The 21,006-nt window shown below is 41.4% G+C and overlaps 2 protein-coding genes across 10 annotated transcripts in view; one reads left to right on the top strand and one right to left on the bottom strand.

Moving 5' to 3' along the window:
* The window catches only part of KCNAB2 (potassium voltage-gated channel subfamily A regulatory beta subunit 2), a 193,722-nt gene extending 191,942 nt beyond the window's left edge, over positions 1 to 1,780 (bottom strand). For all 4 annotated transcript variants that reach the window (XM_056795948.1, XM_056795945.1, XM_056795947.1 and 1 more), the window contains exon 1: positions 1,602 to 1,780. The gene's annotated coding sequence lies outside the window, so the exon portion shown is untranslated. The remainder of the gene's footprint in view (positions 1 to 1,601) is intronic.
* Positions 1,781 to 1,943: 163 nt separating this feature from the next.
* NPHP4 (nephrocystin 4) overlaps positions 1,944 to 21,006 on the top strand; it is a 187,610-nt gene continuing 168,547 nt past the window's right edge. For 3 of the 6 annotated variants that reach the window (XM_056795926.1, XM_056795929.1, XM_056795930.1), the window contains exons 1-4: positions 1,944 to 2,074; positions 13,152 to 13,176; positions 18,899 to 18,953; positions 20,267 to 20,438. In XM_056795926.1, coding sequence (XP_056651904.1) covers positions 20,304 to 20,438 — 135 coding nt within the window. In that variant the 5' untranslated portion in view covers positions 1,944 to 2,074; positions 13,152 to 13,176; positions 18,899 to 18,953; positions 20,267 to 20,303. The remainder of the gene's footprint in view (positions 2,075 to 13,151; positions 13,177 to 18,898; positions 18,954 to 20,266; positions 20,439 to 21,006) is intronic. The other 3 variants (XM_056795927.1, XM_056795928.1, XM_007492081.3) reach the window with 3 other exon arrangements.

The following is a 21,006-nucleotide window of genomic DNA, read 5'->3' on the forward strand; positions in this document are numbered from 1 at the left end:
CTTTGATGGGGAGTCAGAAGGCAGATAAAAGAGGAGGAGGAAGAGGAAGGTGGCAGGAAGGGCTGGCAGTGATGCTATGCAGTATGGGTGAGCTCACAGGTTGAATAGAGGGGAGCATGGAAGAAAAAGAAGCTTCATAAGGGAAGACAGAGAGAAACCAGAAAGGGGGTGAGAAGACAAAAAAGGATCTAAGAAGAAAGGGAGGAAAAAAGGATGAAGGAACAGTGCTCAGGGCATTGAAGAAGGAAAAAAAGGGAAAAGCAGAAGAAATATATGTGGGGGCTGCAGATGAGTAAGAGGTGGGAAACCTGGATTTCAGGGAGGATAGAAAAAGTGAAGAAAGGATTTGAGAATGGAGAAGGCAGGAAGGAGAAGGGATGGAGATGAAAGGAGAAGAGAGCATGGAAATAGGGAAAGGAAAAGGAAAAGAGATGGAGATGGGAAAGGGATAGAGATGGAGTGGGGAAAGAGGAATAGAGATGGGAAGGGAAAGAAGGAATGGAGATGGAGAGGGGAAGAGAAGGGATGGAGATGGGGAAAGGACAAGGGATGGAGATGGGAAAGGGATAGAAATAGGGAGGAAGAAGAGTGGAGATGGGAAAGGGATAGAAATAGGGAGGAAGAAGAGTGGAGATGGGAAAGGGAAGGAGAAAGGATGGAGGAGGGAGGAGAAGAAGAAGGAATGGAGATAGTGAGGGGAAGAAAGGATGGACATGAGGGAAAGAACAAGAGATGGAGATGGGGAGGTAGAGATGAGAAAAGGAAGGAGAAAGCATGGGGATGGGGAGGAAAAATATAAGGGATGAGACGGGGAGGGACAGGACAATATGTGGAGATGGGGAAGAGGAGAGGTAAAGGAGAAGGGATGAAGGAGAAAAGGAGAAAGGATACACATGGGGAGGAGAAGAAGAAGGGATGGAGATAGGGAGGGGAAGGAGAAAGAATAGAGAGGGAAGGAGAAGGGATGGAGATGGGGGAGAGGAGAAGTAAAGAGAAGGGATGAAGGAGAAAAGGAGAAAGGATAGATATGGGGAGGGGAAGAGGAAGGGATAGAGACGGGGAGAGGGCATGAAGTTAGGGAGAGAAAGAAGGGATGAAAATGGGAAGGTAAGGGACAAGTGATGCAGATGGGGATAAGAAAGGATGGAGAAGGAGATGGAGTTGGAGAGAAGTAGGAGACGGGATGGAGACGGGAAGAAGAGATGGAGATGGGGAAAAGAAGGAGAAGGGACGGGAATAAGAGATGAAGGGGAATAGAGGAAGAGGAGATGGGGTATCATAGATCACCCAGCCTCCTCCTGTTACAGAGACTCAAAGAGGGTGGTGACTAGCCCAAGGTCATGCAACTGACCCACAGCAAAGGTGTGACTTGAACCCACTCCCGGGGGCTTCGAGTCCAGGGCTCTTCCTCCAGCCCACGCCGCAGCACCGGGGGAGAGGGGTCTAGTGACCAAAGAGGGAGGGTGGACACCGCGAAGGGTATCAAAGGCCGAGCCGGCGGCTCCCACCCAATCAGTCGGGCTCTCACAGAGGACAGAGAGGAGCGCTCACCTTGCGGGTCCTGGCCCCCGCCCCTGCCCCATTCTCTAGATCGCACTCACCTGGGGGGCTGCGGCTCCGGCTCCGGCTCTTGCTCCCGACTCCGGCTTTTCCTTCCCGCCCTCTCCCGAGGGTGAGTTCAGAGCCTCCGAATCCCGCTCACCCAGGCAGGTTCCGCCCGCAGCATCTCCACCTCGTGGGACTCCCTAGGCCACGCCCTCTCCGGTTTTCCATTGGCGCTCAGGGTCATCCCTCACATTCCCATTGGTCGCATATCCGCCAGTCATGCAAATCAGGACGGACCAATCACCGCAACGATTGGGTGACACCCTTCGGTCGGGCTTCGGCGGCCTGGGCTCTGATTGGCCTACAGCGGCCGCGGCCCCTGATGACGGAACTGGTGGGGGCGGGGTCTCGGCCTGGACCAACTCCGGCCTTCCTAGTCCGCCCACCTTGGACCCGCTCGCCCGGTGGCGGGTGGAAGCGGCAACCTCCCCTTAGGTCTCCAGACCGGTCCAGAAGACATGCACCTCAGGTGGGCGCTATTCCTAGTTCCACCAGGGCCCCTCATGGAGAGAAATCTCCGGGCTAGAAGGTGTTTCCTCCCTCGGCGGAGGTAGCAGCGGTCCCCGTCTCCTCGGTAACCATGCCGGGCGGCGGGCGGAACCATTGAGGCCGGTGGGGAGGATAGGGCGGGAAGAGACTATGACAGAGGCTTCTGGGGGTGTGTTTTAGGACTCGGGAGTTCCACAGAGGATAGGTCTACCAAGGCCGTTTTAAGACATCCGAGAACCTTCTTGTAGCGGGAGGGCGAACTTGGGGGTGGGGGGGAAGGGAGGGCGGTGTTTGTGAGCATAAGTGTCATTCCCCCTCCCAGCAAGGACAGTTGGTTTGGCCCACGGCGCTTAGGCCCTGAAGACCCCCTACTCCTGACCCGTACCCTTTAACCTTCCCTGCACAGTCTGGATTCCTCTTCCCCATGTCTTGGTCCCCTTCCTGCCTGTGATGGGGCAAGCCAAGGAAAGGCTGGTCTGAGTCATTCCCTTCAGAGACTCTTAGGTGGGCTTTTGACCCTTTCCAGCCTTACTTTCACCCGTCTTCTTTCTTGGATTTGTGCCTCACATGAAGATGGGATGTTCCATTTTCATCTAGGTGCTCCCTTGATCCTCCCTCTCTTCCCCCCTGTCTTTGCCTCCTTTACCTTCCTAGTTATCTCCCTTCTTCCCCTTGCTCTCCCTTGTCCCCCAAGTCCTTCCTCCCTTTGAGTCTACTTTTCTTCCCAAGGCCTCCCTTTCTTTCCCTGTCTCTCTTTCTCCCCAAGTCTTATCAGCTCCCCTACTAGCCCTACCTAGTCTTCTCCCCCCACCCTCAGTTGTTTGCCTCCTCTCCCCTTTCCTTTCTCCATACTTGCTTCTCTTTTGAGCTCCCCCCCTACTCTTTCACTAGATTAGATCACTAATTTCCCCTTTCCTCTCATCTCTTTTGTAGTCCAATCCCCTTCTCCCTCTGGGTCTTAATTTCTTCCTAGTTCTAGTTCCTATCGTCTTTTTTTTTTTTTGCTTCCTTCTTTCCTAGTTCTTACCCTCTTCTCTCCCCTAGCTTTCCCCCCTTCTTTCCTCCTCTTCCTTAACATCCCTCTTTACTCCTCCACCCCAGCTCCCATCTGCCCTAATATTTCTTTTCCCTCCCTATCCCCACTTTTTCCATCTCTTAACTTTCCCCTTGTTAACTTGGAAAAAACACAGAATTACTAGATAGTCAGAAAAACCCAAATCTTTAATCAGGATAGGGATAGGCCCAATATTCAGCTGCTACACAGAGCCCAGCACCAAGATTTACACAGGACCTACACCCTGGGCACTCTGGGGCCATATCCCTGGAAGAAGACACTGTACTAGATGCCAGCTCCGAAGAGGGACAGAACTTGAGAGTCTTTTATACCCTCTGGAGAACTTCCTATGGCAAGCCTGCATAGACAAACTGCAAGCAGGCTGCAAAGAGGTCTGTAGCCAGCCTCAGGGATATCAGGGAGCCCTCAACAATAATAATTACAAAGGAAAGGGTCAAACTAAGAGCTGGGCTTCCTGAGAGGACTTTAATTTAATGGGAGAAGTTTCTAAGATAAATAAAGGCACTCAACATTTTGACTATGTCCACAGATTCCACCCCCACTAGGGTCCCCCAAACAGTTTAAGGTCTATAATTCAATCTAAAACAGGTGTGCCTGGGATTTCTCAAAGGGCATGGGTAAAATTGAGGTGTCTAGATTTCAGGTTGACACCCTCTACCCAAGACCCCTCATTTTATAAATAAGCTTTCCTCAAATCCTCTTCTTTCAAATAATTTCCATCACTCAAAAAACTCTACTTCCTCCATTTTTTATTTCCATATCCTTTCCATTTTTTTTTACTTTGTCAGATCATCCTGCTCCACCAATCTGGACTAGGGAAATTTACCCACCCCCCCAACCTTCTATTTATGACCACCTTACTTAAATCAGACTCACTTTTATGATGAGAATATGGGCTTTAGGAATGGGGGAGGCAGAAACCTTTGTTAGATTTCATGCTCTGATATTCGGTAATCCTTTTTAAAACTCACCTCCTTTATTAAGAACTCTACTTTTTGTTCACCCAAGCTAAAACTTTTGACAATGTTTTGTTCTCATGCCAATAGTAGCATACTGTTGGCTCTTCTTCCATGGATTTCCTTATGTCATTTTCTCTTCAATTTTATATATATAGGTATGTGTATATATGTATGCATATATATCTCCAGACTGAGAGGATATATATTCTATGCATACATACACATATGTGTGTGTACATATATATATATATAAAAATATATATATATTTCCTACCATTTCCTCACCAATTTAATCAGTCTTTCTACCTCCTACATTTTCCTCATCTGTTTATTGAGAATGTGTTACAACTCCTTTACTTTGAGGACTCTGACCATATTTTTCCATATTTATTTCAATTCATTGCCATTATTCAATGATGGATCTGAATCTAATTCACTAAATATTTGTTAAGTGGCTGCTATGTGCAAGGACAGTTAATTGGCACAGTGGTTAGAGTGCCAGGCCTGGGGTCAGGAAGATGTCTTCCTGAGTTCAAATCCAGCCTCAGATAATATTAGCTGTGTGAACCTGGATAAGTCACTTAACTCTTTTTGCCTTGGTTTCCTCATCTGTAAAATGAGCTGGAAGAGGAAATAGCAAACAGCTCCAGTGTCTTTGCCAACCCCCCCCCCCCCAGCAAAACCCAAACAAACCCAAAACGGGTTACAAAGAATCAGACAAGAATAAAATGACTAAATCTGTACCTATCTATGTATATGCATATACACATACATATATACACACATACTCATAAATATGCATATAACATAGACAGATACATGGCATAGTGCATAGAAGACTTGACCTGGAGTAAAGAAGACATGAGTTCATATCCATCCTCAGACATCTATACTAATTGTATAAGTCAATTATCCAGGTTTACTTTAGTTTTCTCATATATCAAATTACCTGGAGATGGAAATGACACACCACTCAAGTGTCTTTGTGAAAAAATCTCAAATAGGGTAATGAATAGTTAAGACATGTTTGAAAAAATGACTGAATCTATTACATATATTACAAATGCCTGAGAGAGGGAACAAGCATTTATTAAGGGGATACTATGGTCTAGGCACTATATTAAGTTGCTTTACAAATATTATCTTATTTGAACCTCACAACAAACATTATATAGGTGCTGTTACCCCCATTTTACATTCAAGGAAACTGAGGCAGAAGTTAAATGATTTGTCTGTGGGCTTTGAATTCTAGTCTTCCTGACTGCAGTGCTTTGTGCACTGTGACCGCTGCTTAGCTGTTTTCCTGTCCTCAGCTCTGAGAAAGGTGAAAAACAAATTCAGGTTAGATATACTAGTCTTTGCTACCTATTAAAATGAATGACTTGATTCTTTTAAAATGTCAAATTGACCCTCAAGTTGCAATAGGAAGATAAATCTATATTTGAATTAGTTAAAATGTCCTAAGGACATTGTTTTTAGCCCACAATGTTCATGGTAAGCATAAGTAAACAGACAACCATGAAGATAATTGCTGCTTGTGAACCAGCATCTGTTAAGTAAAGAAGTGAGACCCAATTAACCTGATCATCCCAAGAGATGGAACTGGAAAAAGAGTAACAAATAAATGTGAAAGGAAACACATTTATCAGATTTGCTTATCTAAAGTTAACTGTTCTCATCATTGATAAAAATATAATAACCAGGATCTTTTTTTTTTTTTGCCTCAGTTTCTGGTGGGCTAAAAAAGGGAATAGAAATAACACTTAACAAAATAATATTAAGGGGGAAGCTTGTGGCTCAGTGGATAGAGTGCCAGGCTTAGAGATGGGATAGTCTAAATTTAAATATAACCTCAGATACTTCCTAGTTTTATAACCCTGGGCAAATCACTTAACCTCAGTTGCCTAGGGCTTACGGCTCTTCTGTATTGGAATTGATATGTAGTACTGATTTTAAGACAGAAGGGAAGGGTTAAAAAAAAAAAGATAATGTTAGGAAGAACTGGACTTGACCAAATGCATAAAGCAGAAATCTGTATTGGGTGTGACAATTTTAAAGGCATTCATGGTTTGATTTTGAAGTTGTTGCAAAGGGTAGAGGATTCCAAAAGAATGGAAAATAACATAAGTGGTTTTTATTATGAAAGGTGACTGAGAAGATAGCAACAACTACCAACTGTATGCTCACTTTTTTGTGTCTGTAAAATCCTTGAGGAAAATGATCTCTGCTTATGCTGAAAGTTTTAGAGCCAACCTACTTCTAGAGGTGATTTTCTGCAAGACTATTTTCATAATTACTTAATTGAGAGATGTAACCCACTCTGTGTGTTGATTTAAAAAAAGAAAAATAATAACTCTATCGGGGAAAATGTATTCAAGGCTCTCAGAATTCCTTGATGGATAAAACCAGAAGGAGACTTGGTTCCACAATCATTTCAACTTAAGCTTAACAAGCATTTATTAAGTGCTTCTAAGAATAGCTAGTATTTCTATGGTGTTTTAAGGTTTGCAAAACTCTTTACAATTATCATCTCATTTTATCCTATCCTAGGAGGTAGATGCTATCTATTATTCCCATTTTACAGATGAGGAAACTGAATCAGAGAGAAATTAAGTGTCCTGCCCAGAGTTATTCAATCAGTAGCCATTTAAGCACCTGCTATGTTCTAGACACTGTGCTAAGTTTGGGGATGTAAAGAAAACAACTGTGTTTTTATTTACCTATAGATTTAGTTACCTATAGATTAAACTGGAGATAATCAACAGAGGGAAGGCATTAGTGTTAAGGGGGATTGGGAAAAACTTTCTTTAGAAAGTGGAATTTTACCTAGGGCCAAAGGGAAGCCAGGGAGGGCAGAAAAAGATGAAAAGGGCCAGGGATAATACATCAAGTTAGGAGATAGTGTATCTTTTTTCTTTGTTTTTTAAATATCATTTTCTTTTCCAGAATACATGCAGATACAATTTTGAATTATTGTGTTCTGACAGTTTGTGATACACGTTTTCTCCCTTGTTCTCCTGCCCCTCAGATGTCAGAGATTTCGATATAGGTTGTATACTTGCTATACATATTTCCATCTTTGTCATGTCATGAAAGAAGACCTATATCGCTTATATGAGAAAAAAAACTCATGAAAGAAAGAAAATGATGAATGGTTTGCCTCAATATGCATTTAGACTCCATCAGTTCCTTCTATGGTGATGGATAGCCTTTTTCATCATGAGTCCCTTGAGGCTGTCCTGGATCTTTGCCTTGTTGATAAGATAATGATCACAATTGATCATTATTCAGTATTGCTGTTCCTGGTTCTGCTCACTTCACTTTGCATCACTTCTTATGAATATTTCCATGTGTTTTTGTATGATTGTCCTGTGAGCTTGTGTATCTTGTGTGAGGAACAACAAATGAAGTCAGTATCACTGGATTGCAGAGTATATGGAGGGAATTCAGGTGTAAGAGGACTCAAAAGGTGGGAAGAACCCAAGTTCTGAAGGGTTTTGAATGTCAAAGGATTTTTGGAAGTGATAGGTTTGGCTACTGAATTTTATGGGAAAGATTGATATGGTTAGACCTGTATTTTAGGAAGATAAGTCTGACAACTGAGTAGAAATGGGCTGGAATCAAGAAAGACTTGAAGTAAAGAGGCCAGCCAACAGGTTCCTGTAGTAGTCCAAATTTGGGGTGGAGAGAGCCTGCATCAGAGTGGTGGCAATGTCAGAGGAGAGACAGGATATTCTCTAAGTGAGTCATTGGGAAGGTGAAATTGATAGGATTTGACAACTGATTGGATGAGGGATTGAGAGAGGAGTGTAGGATAACACCTAGGTTGTAAGCTTGGGTTCTTGGGATGATGGTGATGCTTTTAACAGTAATAGGGAAGTTATGAAGTGAAGAGAATATGGGGTTGGGGTAGCTAATAAATTCAGTTTTAGATGTATTGAGTTTAAGATATTCCTGAGATGTCTTGTTTAAAATGTCCCTGAGACATCCTGTTCAAGGTGTGTAGTAGACAGTTGGAGATATAAGATTGGCGATAAGGATAAAAGTTAGGACTGGATAAACTACACATGAGAATCAGCAGCACAGAGATGATAATTTAATCTGTGGAAGCTGAGGAGATCACCAGGTGACAAAGAATAGAGGAAGAAAGATAGACTTGAGGAGCATCTATCATTAGTGGTTGGAATCTAGATGAAGATTCAACAAAAGAGACTGAATAGGAGTGGTCAGCCAGGAAGGAGGAGAGCCAGGAGACAAGAAAGAATGCTATGAAAATGTAGAAGAATCAAGGACAAGAGCATGATAGATTGATAGTGTCAAAGGTGGCAGAAAGGTCAAAACATGAGGAGTGAGAAAAGGCCACTGGATTGGGCAATAGAGAGATCATCAATAACTTTGGAGAGGGCAGTTCCAACTGAATGGTGAACTCAGAAGACAGACTACAGAGTTAAGAGAGTAAGAGGCACAAAGCTTGTTACTCAGTTATTCAGCCATATCTGACTTCATGACTCCATGGACCATGTTGTCCAAATGCCAGGGTTTTCTTGGCAAAAATACTGGAGAGGTTTGCCATTTCCTTCTCCAGTGAATTAAGGCAAACAGAAGTGAAGTGATTTGTGCAGCCACACAATAAGCGTCTGAGTGAGGATCTGAACTCGGGTCTTTCCGACTCTAGAGTGTCTAAGGCCGAATTTGAATTCATCTGCCTGATTCCAGGTCCCTTGCATCACCTAGCTGTTGCTATGAAACAAATTTTTTTGTCACTGGAGATACAGAGACAAAAGTGAACTATTGTACCCTCAAGGTGCTTATATTTTATTGTTGGGAAATAACATGTACATATTCATTAAAAATTAATACGGGGCAGCTAGGTAGCACAGTGGATAGGGCACTAGGTCTAGATTCTAAAAGACCTGGATTCAAATCTGGTCTCAGATACTTTCTAGCTTTGTGATTGTGGAGAAGTTGCTTAACCCAAATTTCCTAGTCCTTACCACTCTTCTGTCTGAGAATTGCTAGTAGGACAGAAGGTAAAGGCTTTAAAATAAGTAAATAAATACAGAGTAAGTCCACAATGATTTTGGTGTTTTGTGGAGTACTGTAAGAGGGAGTGGTGGAGGGAGAATGGGAGCAGAAAAGGCTAGTTACAGGAGGTGGGACATGAGCCGAGCTTTGAAGTAAGGTGGAGCTTCTAAATGGTGGAGGGGAGAAGGGAGAACATTGTAGCCATGGAGGATGATGGCCTTTACAGAAAGCAGAGAGACAGATGGAATGTCATGTGTGAAGTAGAACAAGTGAGCCAGTTTGACTGGAATAGAAAGTAAATGAAAATAGTATGCCCAAAGGGGGTAGATTGGAACTAGGATTTTGAAAAGCTTTAAATGTCAAATGGAGGAATTGGTATTTTATTCCAGAGGCACTCAACACCCTGGATCTTTGGGAGTAGGGGAATGACATGGTCAGGTCTTGGCATTAGCTATGTGGAGGATGAATTGGAGAGGGTAGGCTTAAGACAATGGATCAATGTCATAGTCTTGGTGAGAGGTGATAAAAATATGAGTTTGAGAGGTAGCTGTGTGGATGGAAGGAAGAATATGGACATGAGAGAGATTTTGGAGGTAGAATTGATAAAGTCAGTCAAATGAGAGACAATGGGGGCAAGTGAGAGTGAAGAGTTGAGAATAAATGATATTGTAAAGCTGGAAGATTGATGGTACTCTTGACAGAGAAGTGGGGAAGTTCAGGAGAGGAAAAGGGAATGAGTTCAGTTTGGGATATGATGAGTTTGAGATGCCTCCAGGATATCCAGTTAGAAGCGGCCAACATACATGTGGGGATGTGAGATGAGTTCAGGGATGAGGGTTGGATCTGTCGATTTCTGAGACATCCACATAAAGATGGCTATTTAACTCATGAGGGCTGAGAACGAAAAAGCAAGTAGAGAACAGAGCTGTGTTGTACCCCTATATATTGAGCTTAAGTAATGGGCGCTAATACTGCAAAAGTGACTGACAGGAATCAGGGAGTAAAAGGGGCCCAGGAGAGAGGAGAATCATCAAAACCTCAGAAGACAGGCTGCAGAGAAAGGAGTTATTCAGTAGAGTTAGAAGCTCAGAAAAGTCAAGAAGGTTGAGGATGGAGAAAAGACCTTTTGAGTATGAAAAAATCATTGATTGCTTTGAAGAAAACAATTTCAGTTGAATGGGTCAAAGTGAACAGGTGAGAAATTAGAGGTAATCAATGTAGACATCCTTTTCAAGGAGTTTGAGAAACAGGAGTTACATGAGTATAGCTTGAGGAAATGGTAGGTCCAGTATAGTATTGCTATCAGGGTGTGCTTAAAGTGGGTAGGCATATATGCATGCCAAAGGTCTTTGCTGATGTCCTGGAGGAGGATATTCTGTGAAAGAGAGGTGAGATTAACTACATGTTCTTATTTATGAATAAGATTGTGTGGATTGCTTTGAATCTTCTAAAAACTTCAGTGAGATTCACAGCTAGTCCAAATGAGATCAAGCTAGCTTTCCCGTCTTTGGTCTGGTGTGGGCTAGGGATGCCACCAAGTTGACTGGCATTGAGTGTCTCCTCTGTGTAAAGCATCTGCTTAGAAATAATGACACAGACATTTGTGAATAGGCTCTGCCTTCATAGTGCTTGCTTTCTATTGGAGATAGAGAGCATGCGCCATCCAGTGTAATTTGAGGAGGAAGAAAGCCCCAGTCTGAGAGGAATTAGGAAGGCTTCTTGTAGAAGGCAGCACTTGAATTGAGTCTTTAAAAAACTTTTTTTAAACCCTTACCTTCTGCCTTAGAATTAATACTGTGTATTGGTTCTAAGACAGAAGAGTGGTAAGGGCTAGGCAATGGGGGTTAAGTGACTTGCCCAGGGTCACACAGCTAGGAAGTGTCTGAGGCTAGATTTGAACCTAAGACCTCTTATCTCTAGGACTGGTCATCAAGATACTGAGCTACCCAGCTGCCCCCTTGAGTTGAGTCTTGAAGGAAACTAATGATTCTGAGATGGTTGAGAGTTGAAGGAGGAAGTGGGGAACAACCTGTGCAAAAGTAAGCAATCAAGTGATGGAATGTGGAGTTTAAGGAACATCTAATAGGTGTATTTGTTGGGATATGGTACATTGGATAGAATGCTGGGCATGGAATGCTGGGCCTGAGTTCAAATCTGTCCACAGATACTTCATTACCTATGTGATCCTGGAAAAGTCACTTAACCCTGTTTGCCTCAGTTTCCTCATATGTCTAATGAATTGGAGAAGAAAATAGGAAACCACTCCAGTATCTTTGCCAAGAAAATCCCAAGTGGGGTCACAAAAGAATAGATCAAATGAAAAAGGTACACAAATGGGTAGAATGTGAAATAGTTATATTTCATCTAATTGTCAGGCCCTATCTTTTAGACAACCACTGCAGATGGCAACAGGGTGGACCCATAATTCAGTAGGAGGAAGAGAACAAATGGTCTAGATTACATTTGAGAAACTATTGGACTTTCAGCAATACCAAGCTGTTCACTGTGGCAAAAAGCTTTCTTTTTAATACCAGTAATTTCCTAATGATGTTTCTGGATATAATCCCAAAAGAATCAAGTTTACAGGTGCCTCAAAGGTCAGTAGAAAGACATATAGTGGATGGCAGAACAATGCGGTATACCAGAGAGTCACAGTGTTTCAGTGTTTGAAGGGCCTGAGGAAGTGATCCAGTCAAATAATCCCCTCCAAGACATTTCTAGTAAGTGGTTGTTCAGCTTTTGTGAGGAAACCTTCCAGGAGGAGAAACTAATTAGTTTTCTTGGTCACCCATTCACCTTTTGTATGGTGTTGTTTGCAAATAGATTTTTCTTTATATTAAGCTGAAATTTGCATCTCTATGCCTTCTACATATTTCTCCTAGCTTTGAGACTAAGCAGAAGAGTAATCTATCTTGAAAGCTCTTCTCCAGTACACAAAGACACATCATTCTCTCATTGGCTAGTTTCTCCAGGAGCCTCCACTTGTGGAAAGGCTCAGGCCAACCTCCTTTACTTCTGTTCCTGATTTTCTGTATTTTATAATCTTGAACTTGTGCTGGGTACCCCCTCCCCCAATTCTAAACTTTGTAGCTCTCTTTTGTGTGCTCCTGAGGGTAGGGGGCTGTCTTTTTGCTTGTTTTTTTTTTTTTTAGCATCCTTAACTCTTAGTACAGAGACTAGCATATGTTGCCTGTTCAGTTTCGGTATCTTTGACTCTGTGATCCCATTTGGGGTTTTTCCTGGCAAAGCTACTGGAGTGATTTGCCATTTCCTTCTCCAGCTTATTTTACAGTTGAGAAAACTGAGGCAAATAGGTTAAGAGAACTTGCCCAGAATCACATAGGGTTTAGTAAGTGACTCAGGCCAGATTTGAACTCAAGTCTTCCTGATTCCAGACCCTGTGCACTATCCACTATACTAAATAGTTGTACATAATAATAAATATGTAAATAATAATAATATATTCATTATATATTATTAACAATAATATTGATAAATTAATAAAATAATTGTTTTCTTCCTTCTTCTCTTCCTCCCTCCCTCCCTCCCTCCCTTCCTTCCTTCCTTCCTTCCTTCCTTCCTTCCTTCCTTCCTTCCTTCCTTCCTTCCTTCCTTCCTTCCTTCCTTCCTTCCTTCCTTCCTTCCTTCCTTCCTTCCTTCCTTCCTTCCTTCCTTCCTTCCTTCCTTCCTTCCTTCCTTCCTTCCTTCCTTCCTTCCTTCCTTCCTTCCTTCCCTCCCTCCCTGAATTCCTTTATTTACTTTCCCAATAGCATGGTCTCCTGTCCTCTCTACATTCTAGGCACCCACTTCTAGACATGCTCCAGTTTGTCTTATAAGAGAGGAGGGACACTTCTTGTGGGAAATTTGAAGAAAAGCATGTTCCAAGATGATAAAGATCTTTTGATGTGGAGAAACAGATTATATGATCATACTTGTCAGACATCAATATTAAACAAACTTCCACTATTTCAAATATTTCTTTTTTCTTTTCCTTGCAGGAGCAGTGGGATGAAGGAAGAATAGGTATGGCAGTTTACAATATCAAAATAGTTAATAGTTTGTATTAATGGCTGGTTGATAAGATCATAGCTTTAGAGCTGGAAGGAACTGTATAGACTATCTGGTTTGATTCATGGATCCCATGGAGGCTCAGAACCCCTGATCTAGTTCAACCCTCTCATTTCACAGATGAGGAAATGGAAGCCTAGAGAGGTTGTGATTGAAACCACAGGTTCTTTTGTAGAGGTTTTGCCATCTCTTGATTAGAAATGAAAGCAGTGATGTTGGTTTCAGGCTCCCTAGGGAGGAAAAATCCTAGCTGGTGTGCAGGAGCCAGAGGCATTAAGTGTCAGCTTTGTGTAAAGCACTGTAAAAGGTAAGTTGAGGATATAAAGAAGGAAAGATTTAGACTCTAGCCTGGAGCTTATAATTTATTCCATTGATAAGACTAAATGACCTATTTATAACACAAGCTAGAAAGAGTTTATGTAATAAGAGAAGCATGTAAAGTGCTATTAGAGTCCAGAGGAGGAAGATTGCTGCCTGTTTAGCTGTGTTTGTGTGAATGAATCCAAGAAGGCTACCTGGAGGAGCTGGCATTGGAGTTGAGCCTTGAAATAGTGGTAGAAATTGGATGAGTGGAGCAGAAAAAATGGGGAGACATTCCAGGTGAAGGACAGATAGTGTAAGCATGAACATAGATAATAGATACTAGGAAAGAGCTGGTGTGTTCAGGAAAGAACAGATCATCAGTTTGGCTGAAGGGCGCCATGTCTAAAGGGGATAACAGTTCCTATTTATTGTATAGCCTTTTACAATTTGCATAGTATTGTTCCCCTCATTTTACACATCAGGAATGTGAAGCTTAGAGAGACTAGGTTAATTAGAACCAGGATTTGAAACCAAATCTTATGACTTCCGGCTCACACTTCTTTTCATTATATTTTGTTGTAAAGGTAGGTTGGAGCCACACTTTTAGTTGACTCCCTCCAATTCATCTACACACAATACAGAATTTCAAATTACTGATAAAATGGGAATAAGTGGATTAAGAATTGACTAGACATGAAAGTAGTAATTAATAAATTAAAATTAACTCAGAAAGAGTTCTTCAATAGAATGTCCCAGGGATCTGCTCCCTTGTCTTTGGCTTGTTTGATATTTTTTTTTTATCAATGACTTAAATGAAGATGAGGACAGAATACTTACCAAATCTACATATGACATGAAGCTAGGAGAAATAGCACACTAGCAATGGAAACAAAATCTCCAAAGATTTTGACATGCTGGAATGATGGACTGAAATTTCATCTGAATTTATGTAAAGTTCTAGGTTTGGATTAAAAATCAATGGAATGGGGCAGCTCAGTGGATAGAGCAACAACCTGGAGACTAGAGGTCATGCATTCAAGTCTGGCCTCAGATACTTCCTAGTTGTGTGACTCTATAGGCAAGTCACTTAACCCTCATTGCCTAGCCCATACCACTTTTCTGTCTTGGTACCAATACTTAGTATTGGTTCTAAGATGGACGGTAAGGATTAAAAAATAATTGGTGGCACAACTATAGCATGGGGGGAGCTGTGTTTAGGTATTGCTGTTTTAGAAAAAAGACTCAAGGGACTGTTTTTAAAAACTCAGGACAAATTAAGATTGTGACACATAGAGTCAAAAAAATCATCAAGCATTAGTTACTAAGAACTACAATGTAGGGGCAGCTAGGTGACTCAATGGATACAGAGCCAGGCCTGAAGATTTGAGGTCCTGGGTTCAAATGTAACCCGAGACACCTCTTACCTCTGTGACCCTGGGCAAGTCAGTTAACCTCCATTGCCTGGCCCTTACTGTTCTTCTACCTTGGAAGTATTGATTGATACAGTATTGATTCTAAGGTGGAAGGTGAGGGTTAAAAAAATAAAAGAACTTACTATAGCTAGATACTGAGCTAAGTGTTGAGGGTACAAAGAAAGGCAAAAGCAGCCTCTGCTTTTGAAGAATTCACAATTTCATGGGAATGACAATATGTAGTCAGCTACCTGCAAACAAGATATATGCAAGATCACGTGGATATAGTATAGGGGGATGGTCACTAGCTTTAAAGGAGACTGAAAAGGTGTCTTTTTAGAAAGTACACTTGGAGCCCACTACAGCAGGAATCTAGGAGGTGGAGAAAAGGAGGAAGGGGAAAATAGGTCTGGGGGATGGCTGGTGAAGAGGTGCTGAATCTGGAGGGGCAGTGTCATGTGTAAGCTACAGGAAGAACTTGGAGGGGAGCCATATGTAAGAAGACTGGAAAGGTGAGAAGAGACCAGACTGTGAAGGACTTTAAAAACCAAAGGGAAGATTATCTCTTTGATCCTGGTTAGAAAGTGAAGCCACTGGAGTTTATTGTGTGTGTGTGTGTGTGTGTGTGTGTGAGACACGTGGTCAGACTCACACCTTAGGAAGATCATTTTGGCAGCCAAGTGGAGGATAGACTGGAGAAGAGAGACTTCAGACAGGGAGACCTTTCAGAAGGCTACTAGAAATGAAGTGGAGGACCTGCACCGAGATGGCAGCCATTTCATAGAGGAGAACAAAGAGGATGTGAGAGATGTTGGGAATGTGAGAGATGTCTCTCAATAAGAGAGACAAGAAACAGTGAAGAGTTGAGCTTGCCACCTATGTTGGGAGCCTGGTTGTCTGGGAGGATGGTGATGCCATCAATAGTAATAAGGAAGTTTGGAAGAGGGGAGGCTTTAGGGGAGAAATAGATTGAGTTCAGTTTGTGTCCAACTCTTCATGATGCCATTTGGGTTTTTTTTTTGGTAAAGATATTGGAATGGTTTCCCATTTCCTTTTTCAAATGAGAAAATTAGGCAAATGGTTAAATGACTTGCTCAGGGTCACACAATTAGTAAGCATCCAAGACTAGATTTGAACTCATGAAGATGAGTCTTCCTGACTCTCCTCCTAGCACTCTATCCACTAGTCATGCTCTATTGGACATCCATTTTTAAAAAATTTTTTTTTTGACATTTTTTATTTGGTCAATTTCAAACATTATTCCTTGGTTACAAAAATCATTTTCTATTCCTAATACCCTTCCCCCCACCCCTCCCAGAACTGACACAATTCCACTGGGTATTACATGTATTGGGCATACATTTTAAGATGTCCATTGGGCAGCTGTTGATGCAGATCAGGAGAAGGTTACAGCTGGATTAACATATCTGAAAATTATCTGCATAATGATGACAGTTGAATTCAGTGGAGCAGAGAGAATCACATCACCAAATGAAATATTCTAGAAGGCGGTCCCAGGAGAGAGTCTTGGAGCCCATAGTTGGTGAACATGACAGAGATCTAGTAAAGGAGACAGAAGGAACAGACTGATGGATAGGAGTAAAATCAACAGAAAGCAGTGCCATGAAAACTTAGGAGAGAGTATCTAGAAGAGCCGAGCTTGATAATGTCAAGGATTGCAGAGAAGACAAGGAGTATGTACCAATAAGTCTGAGGCTGCATTAATAAAACTATCATGTAAAAAATAAGCGAAGGAGTAATTCCATTGTACTCTGCTCTGGTAAGACCACACAGGAGTACAGGATTCAGATTTGGGTGTCACTTTTTAGTTAGAACAGTTGGCACAGGTTGGAAAGCATCCAGAGATAAGTGACCAGGAAGGTAAGGGACCTGGAACTGGGTGCTACAGTTGAAGAAACAGGAAATTTTTAGCCTGAAGAAGAGATGGGAAATATCTGAAGGTCTTCCAGATGCAAGAAGGATTAGAATTGTTTTGCTTAGGCTTAAAGTGCAAATCTGGTGTGAATAGGTAGAAGCAACAAAGAGAGGTTGGCTTTTGCTTAACAGGAGGACACATTTGCCTGCCTTTAGAGCAGTCTGAAGAGTGAATGGGCTCCTGTGGTAGGTAATGAATTCTCTTATCACTGGAAGTCTCCAAGTGGAGGCAGGATGGACAGCTTGTTGGGATATCATAGAGGGGTAAATTGTTCAGCTGTGGATCAGACCAGATGACCTTTGAGGCTCCCGTCACCTTTGAGATTATATGAATTCATGTGACTGAAGATAAAGCATGATTCTGAGCCCATCTTTTCCTTTGCTGAATCATTTGTTTTCTCATCTTTTAAATGAGAGGGTTGAAAAAGGGGAAGGGCCTATATGTACAAAATATGTAGAGTAGCTCTTTTTGTTGGGGCCAAGAATTTGAGAGTGAGAAGATATCTTTCAATTGGGGAGTGGCTGAATAAGTTATAGTGCATGATTTTAATGGAGTATTATTGTGTTGTAAGAAATGACGAGCAGGTGGAGCTCAAAAAAACCCCAAAACAACTAAAAAAGACTTACATGAACTGAAGCAGAGTAAAGTAAGTAGAACCAGGAGAACATTGTACATAGTGGAAGGAATACTATACAATAAACTACTGCAAATAACTTAACTATTCTTAGCAGTACAATGATCTAAAACAGTCCTAAAGAACTGATTATAAAAAATGCCATCTTCTTCTAGAGAAAGAATTAATGGAGTCTGAATCCAGACTAAAGTGAGCTTTTTTTAACTTTCTTAATTTTTTTGGAGTTTCTTTCCACCAAAGAATTGATATTGAAAAATGTTTATGTTTTATATGATGATATATGTAACATCTATATCAGATTGCTTGTCATTAGTATGGGGGGAGAAAGGGAAGGAGAGAACTTATGACTCAAAATTCTTTAAAAAAAGTTGGAAACTGTTTTTATATGTTATTGGGGGGAATACAATAAAATAAAAATAAATTTTAACAATAGAAAATGAAAGGGTTTGTCCCTTCTGGGTTTAATTCAAATTTAAGAAGTTATTTTGGCCAGACTATGTCCTGTATTTGGTAGTGAGACCTATTGGTAAAAAGTGACATTGCAACCTATATATTTAGGTACAACAGTCATCTGGAGGACCGGAGCTAGATTTGTGGGATGGTGGGAGATGAATAAGGTTTTGGGAATCAAGATTTCAGAAAAAGAAGAAAATCTGCTGGGTTAGAGGAACTGGTGATAAGGGACAGCCATATATAAGGATATAAGGATAAAGGAAGAGAAATCCTGTCTTGGGGTTAGGGAAATACTGGAAAAAGAAGAAGAATCAAAAATTCTCCTAACTCTTGAGAAGCATTAAGTTATTGGGGAATTTATTTTGTTGCGAAGATTTTCTAAGTTTATAATGGAAGCCTATAAGGAAATGGGATCCTTTAAAAAATACGATGATTATTTTTTCTTTTCCTATTATATTTCTCGCATGCAGAGAACCATCTTGTATAACAAAGAATTTTTTTTAAAAGGGAAAAGGAGTATTTTTAATAAAGCTAAGCCAACAGCATAGCATCAGCCAGGTTCTGTATAAGTAGCATTTAGAAAGTGGGATTCTTTTAAATATAATGCTTTATGACCCATTTTCCTGGAATTTATACTAGAAAGTGAGTGATCCCTCTCTTTTGACCATCTTTTTATATTTGAAGATGGGGCTGTCCATAAACACATAAAGACTCTATTTTGTGTGTGCTCAAGCCTGTCCCAGCTCCATTTTATCCTCTATCCAACTACCAACGTGATTTTTCCAAGACATAAAAGTAATAATAATATTAACAACAACAATAATAGCTAGCATTTATATTGCACCTTCTATGTTCCAGACACTGTGCTAAACATTTTACAGGTAACTTGTTTGATCCTCACAACAATCCCACAAAGCTCTTATTATTTCCATTTTACAGTTGAAGAAACTGAGGCAGACAAAGGTGAAGTGACTTGCTCAGAGTCACACAGCTGGTAAGTGTCTGAGGCTGTATTTGAACTTGGATCTTTCAGACTCCACCCACTGCACTTCTTAGCTGCCTTAATAAATTTGGCCATGTCACTCCTAGCTTAGTGAGCTCTACTGGCTTCCTATTGTCTTTAGGATCAAACAGAAAATCTTCTGTTTGGCATTCAATGCTTTTCATGACCAGGCTACGTCCTGCGTTTTTAGCTTTCTTATCACTCATTCCCTTTCCTGAACTCTGTGTTCCTTTAATGGTGGCCTTGTCACTCCTCAGCCTTGGGTCTTTTGCACTGGCAGTTCTGGAATGCTCTACTCCCTCACCTCACCCACTTATTTATTTTTCAGGATTTCTTTCTTTCTTTTTTTTTTCATTCTAATCCCAACTTCTGTAGGTGGTTTTCCCTATCCTCCTCCCCCCACCTCTGGGTTAATCTCCATTTTATCCTGTGTATTTCTTGTATATATCTATTCGTTTATATCCTATCTCTCCCATGAGACTGTGAGCTCCTGAGGCCAGGGGCCCTTTTGGCCTTTCCTTGTATCCCTAAGACTTAGCATAGTGCCTGGTACATAGTAGGAACCTGAAAATCCTTGTTGACTGATTGACTCCCCACTAGTCTGTCCCCTTAGCATGATGTACTTTTTTTATACCTTAAAATTTTTTCTTATCAACATTTATATGTATCTGTACATGAAACAAAATTCCACCTTTTTTTTTAAAACCCTTACCTTCTGTCTTAGAATTGATACTGTGTATTCATTCCAAGGCAGAAGAGAGATAAGGGCTATGCATTGGGGGTTAAGTGACTTGCCCAGGGTCACACAGCTAGGAAGTGTCTGAGGTCAAATTAGAACCCAGGACCTCTTGACTCTAGGCATGATTATCCACCGGGTCACCTAGCTATCCCACCTCCTAAAGTCCCTTTTTTTACACCGATACTCTCCTGGTGATGTTTTGATACTGGAATAATGAAATATTGCAGTTTCTTAAAGAATCCAAATAATCTGAAGACCAGCCATATAGCTGTGATGTGGTTTATTGTGGGGAGAAAGGGGCATATGAGCAAATTCAAGCTGTGTCATGTTTTAGAAGAGAAAAACCAGTCAGCAGAGAAATATGTGACTTAAAATAAAGGTAGCAAGAACAGGAAAGTGTCTGAGGCTATATTTGAACCCAGGTCCTCCCAATTCCAGGCTTGGCTATCTACTGAGCCTAACCCTTGCCCTAATTCTAACTCTAAGCTTGGGAATTTTTGAGCATTAAGATAATCTCATTGCTGCCATAATTTTGCCTACTCTTCCTTTGACATGGATGGCACAGGTAATCCAAAGACAGAAGGGATCCAGGAACTGGAAGGATGACTGAGTGGCACCAAACATTCCTACAAAATGTCTTCATCCCGCCACACCCGCAGAGAGGGCGTCAACTTTTGAAGGAGTCAAAGGCATTTCAGTGTGTCCTGAAGTGGCTCGAGGGACTACAGATCAAGCCGGTAAAGAAACATGCTGTTTGTTGTCAACATGTGCAGCTTCCGCTGGAATTAGATTTCTAGTCAACACATCAGTTTCAGCTTACTCTCTTGTCATGGCCTTGGGTCCTGGGCATGCTCCGAGACAGAATGACCACCCCTCAGTTGGGCACTTCAGCACTTTGTGAAACGAGAACTTTCTTTTTTCTTTCTACAAGTGGTTTTTTAATCATTTATTTATTTATTGACTCGCTTGTCTATAGAAGCAGTTTTTGCTAGTTGTTTTCTGACATTTTAGGATTCAGATTTTCTCCCTCTATCCCTCTCCCTTCTTCCCTGAGGCAGTAAATGGTCTGATACAGATTATACTAGTGCTTTTGTGCAATCTGTATTTTCCTATCACTCATGCTGTTATAGGAATCACATATAATTAAAAAAAAAACTCCTGAAGGAAATAAAGTGGAAGGTGGTGTGCTTTGATCTGCACTCAGACCCCAACAGTTTTTCCTTTGCCTGTGGAGACAATTTTCAACCTGAGTCTGTTGTGATTATCTTGGAAACTTGCTTTACTGGTAATGGTTTAGCCCTTCAC

Source organism: Monodelphis domestica, chromosome 4 (genome assembly GCF_027887165.1).
Source record: "Monodelphis domestica isolate mMonDom1 chromosome 4, mMonDom1.pri, whole genome shotgun sequence".
In the NCBI taxonomy this organism is placed as follows: domain Eukaryota; kingdom Metazoa; phylum Chordata; class Mammalia; order Didelphimorphia; family Didelphidae; genus Monodelphis; species Monodelphis domestica.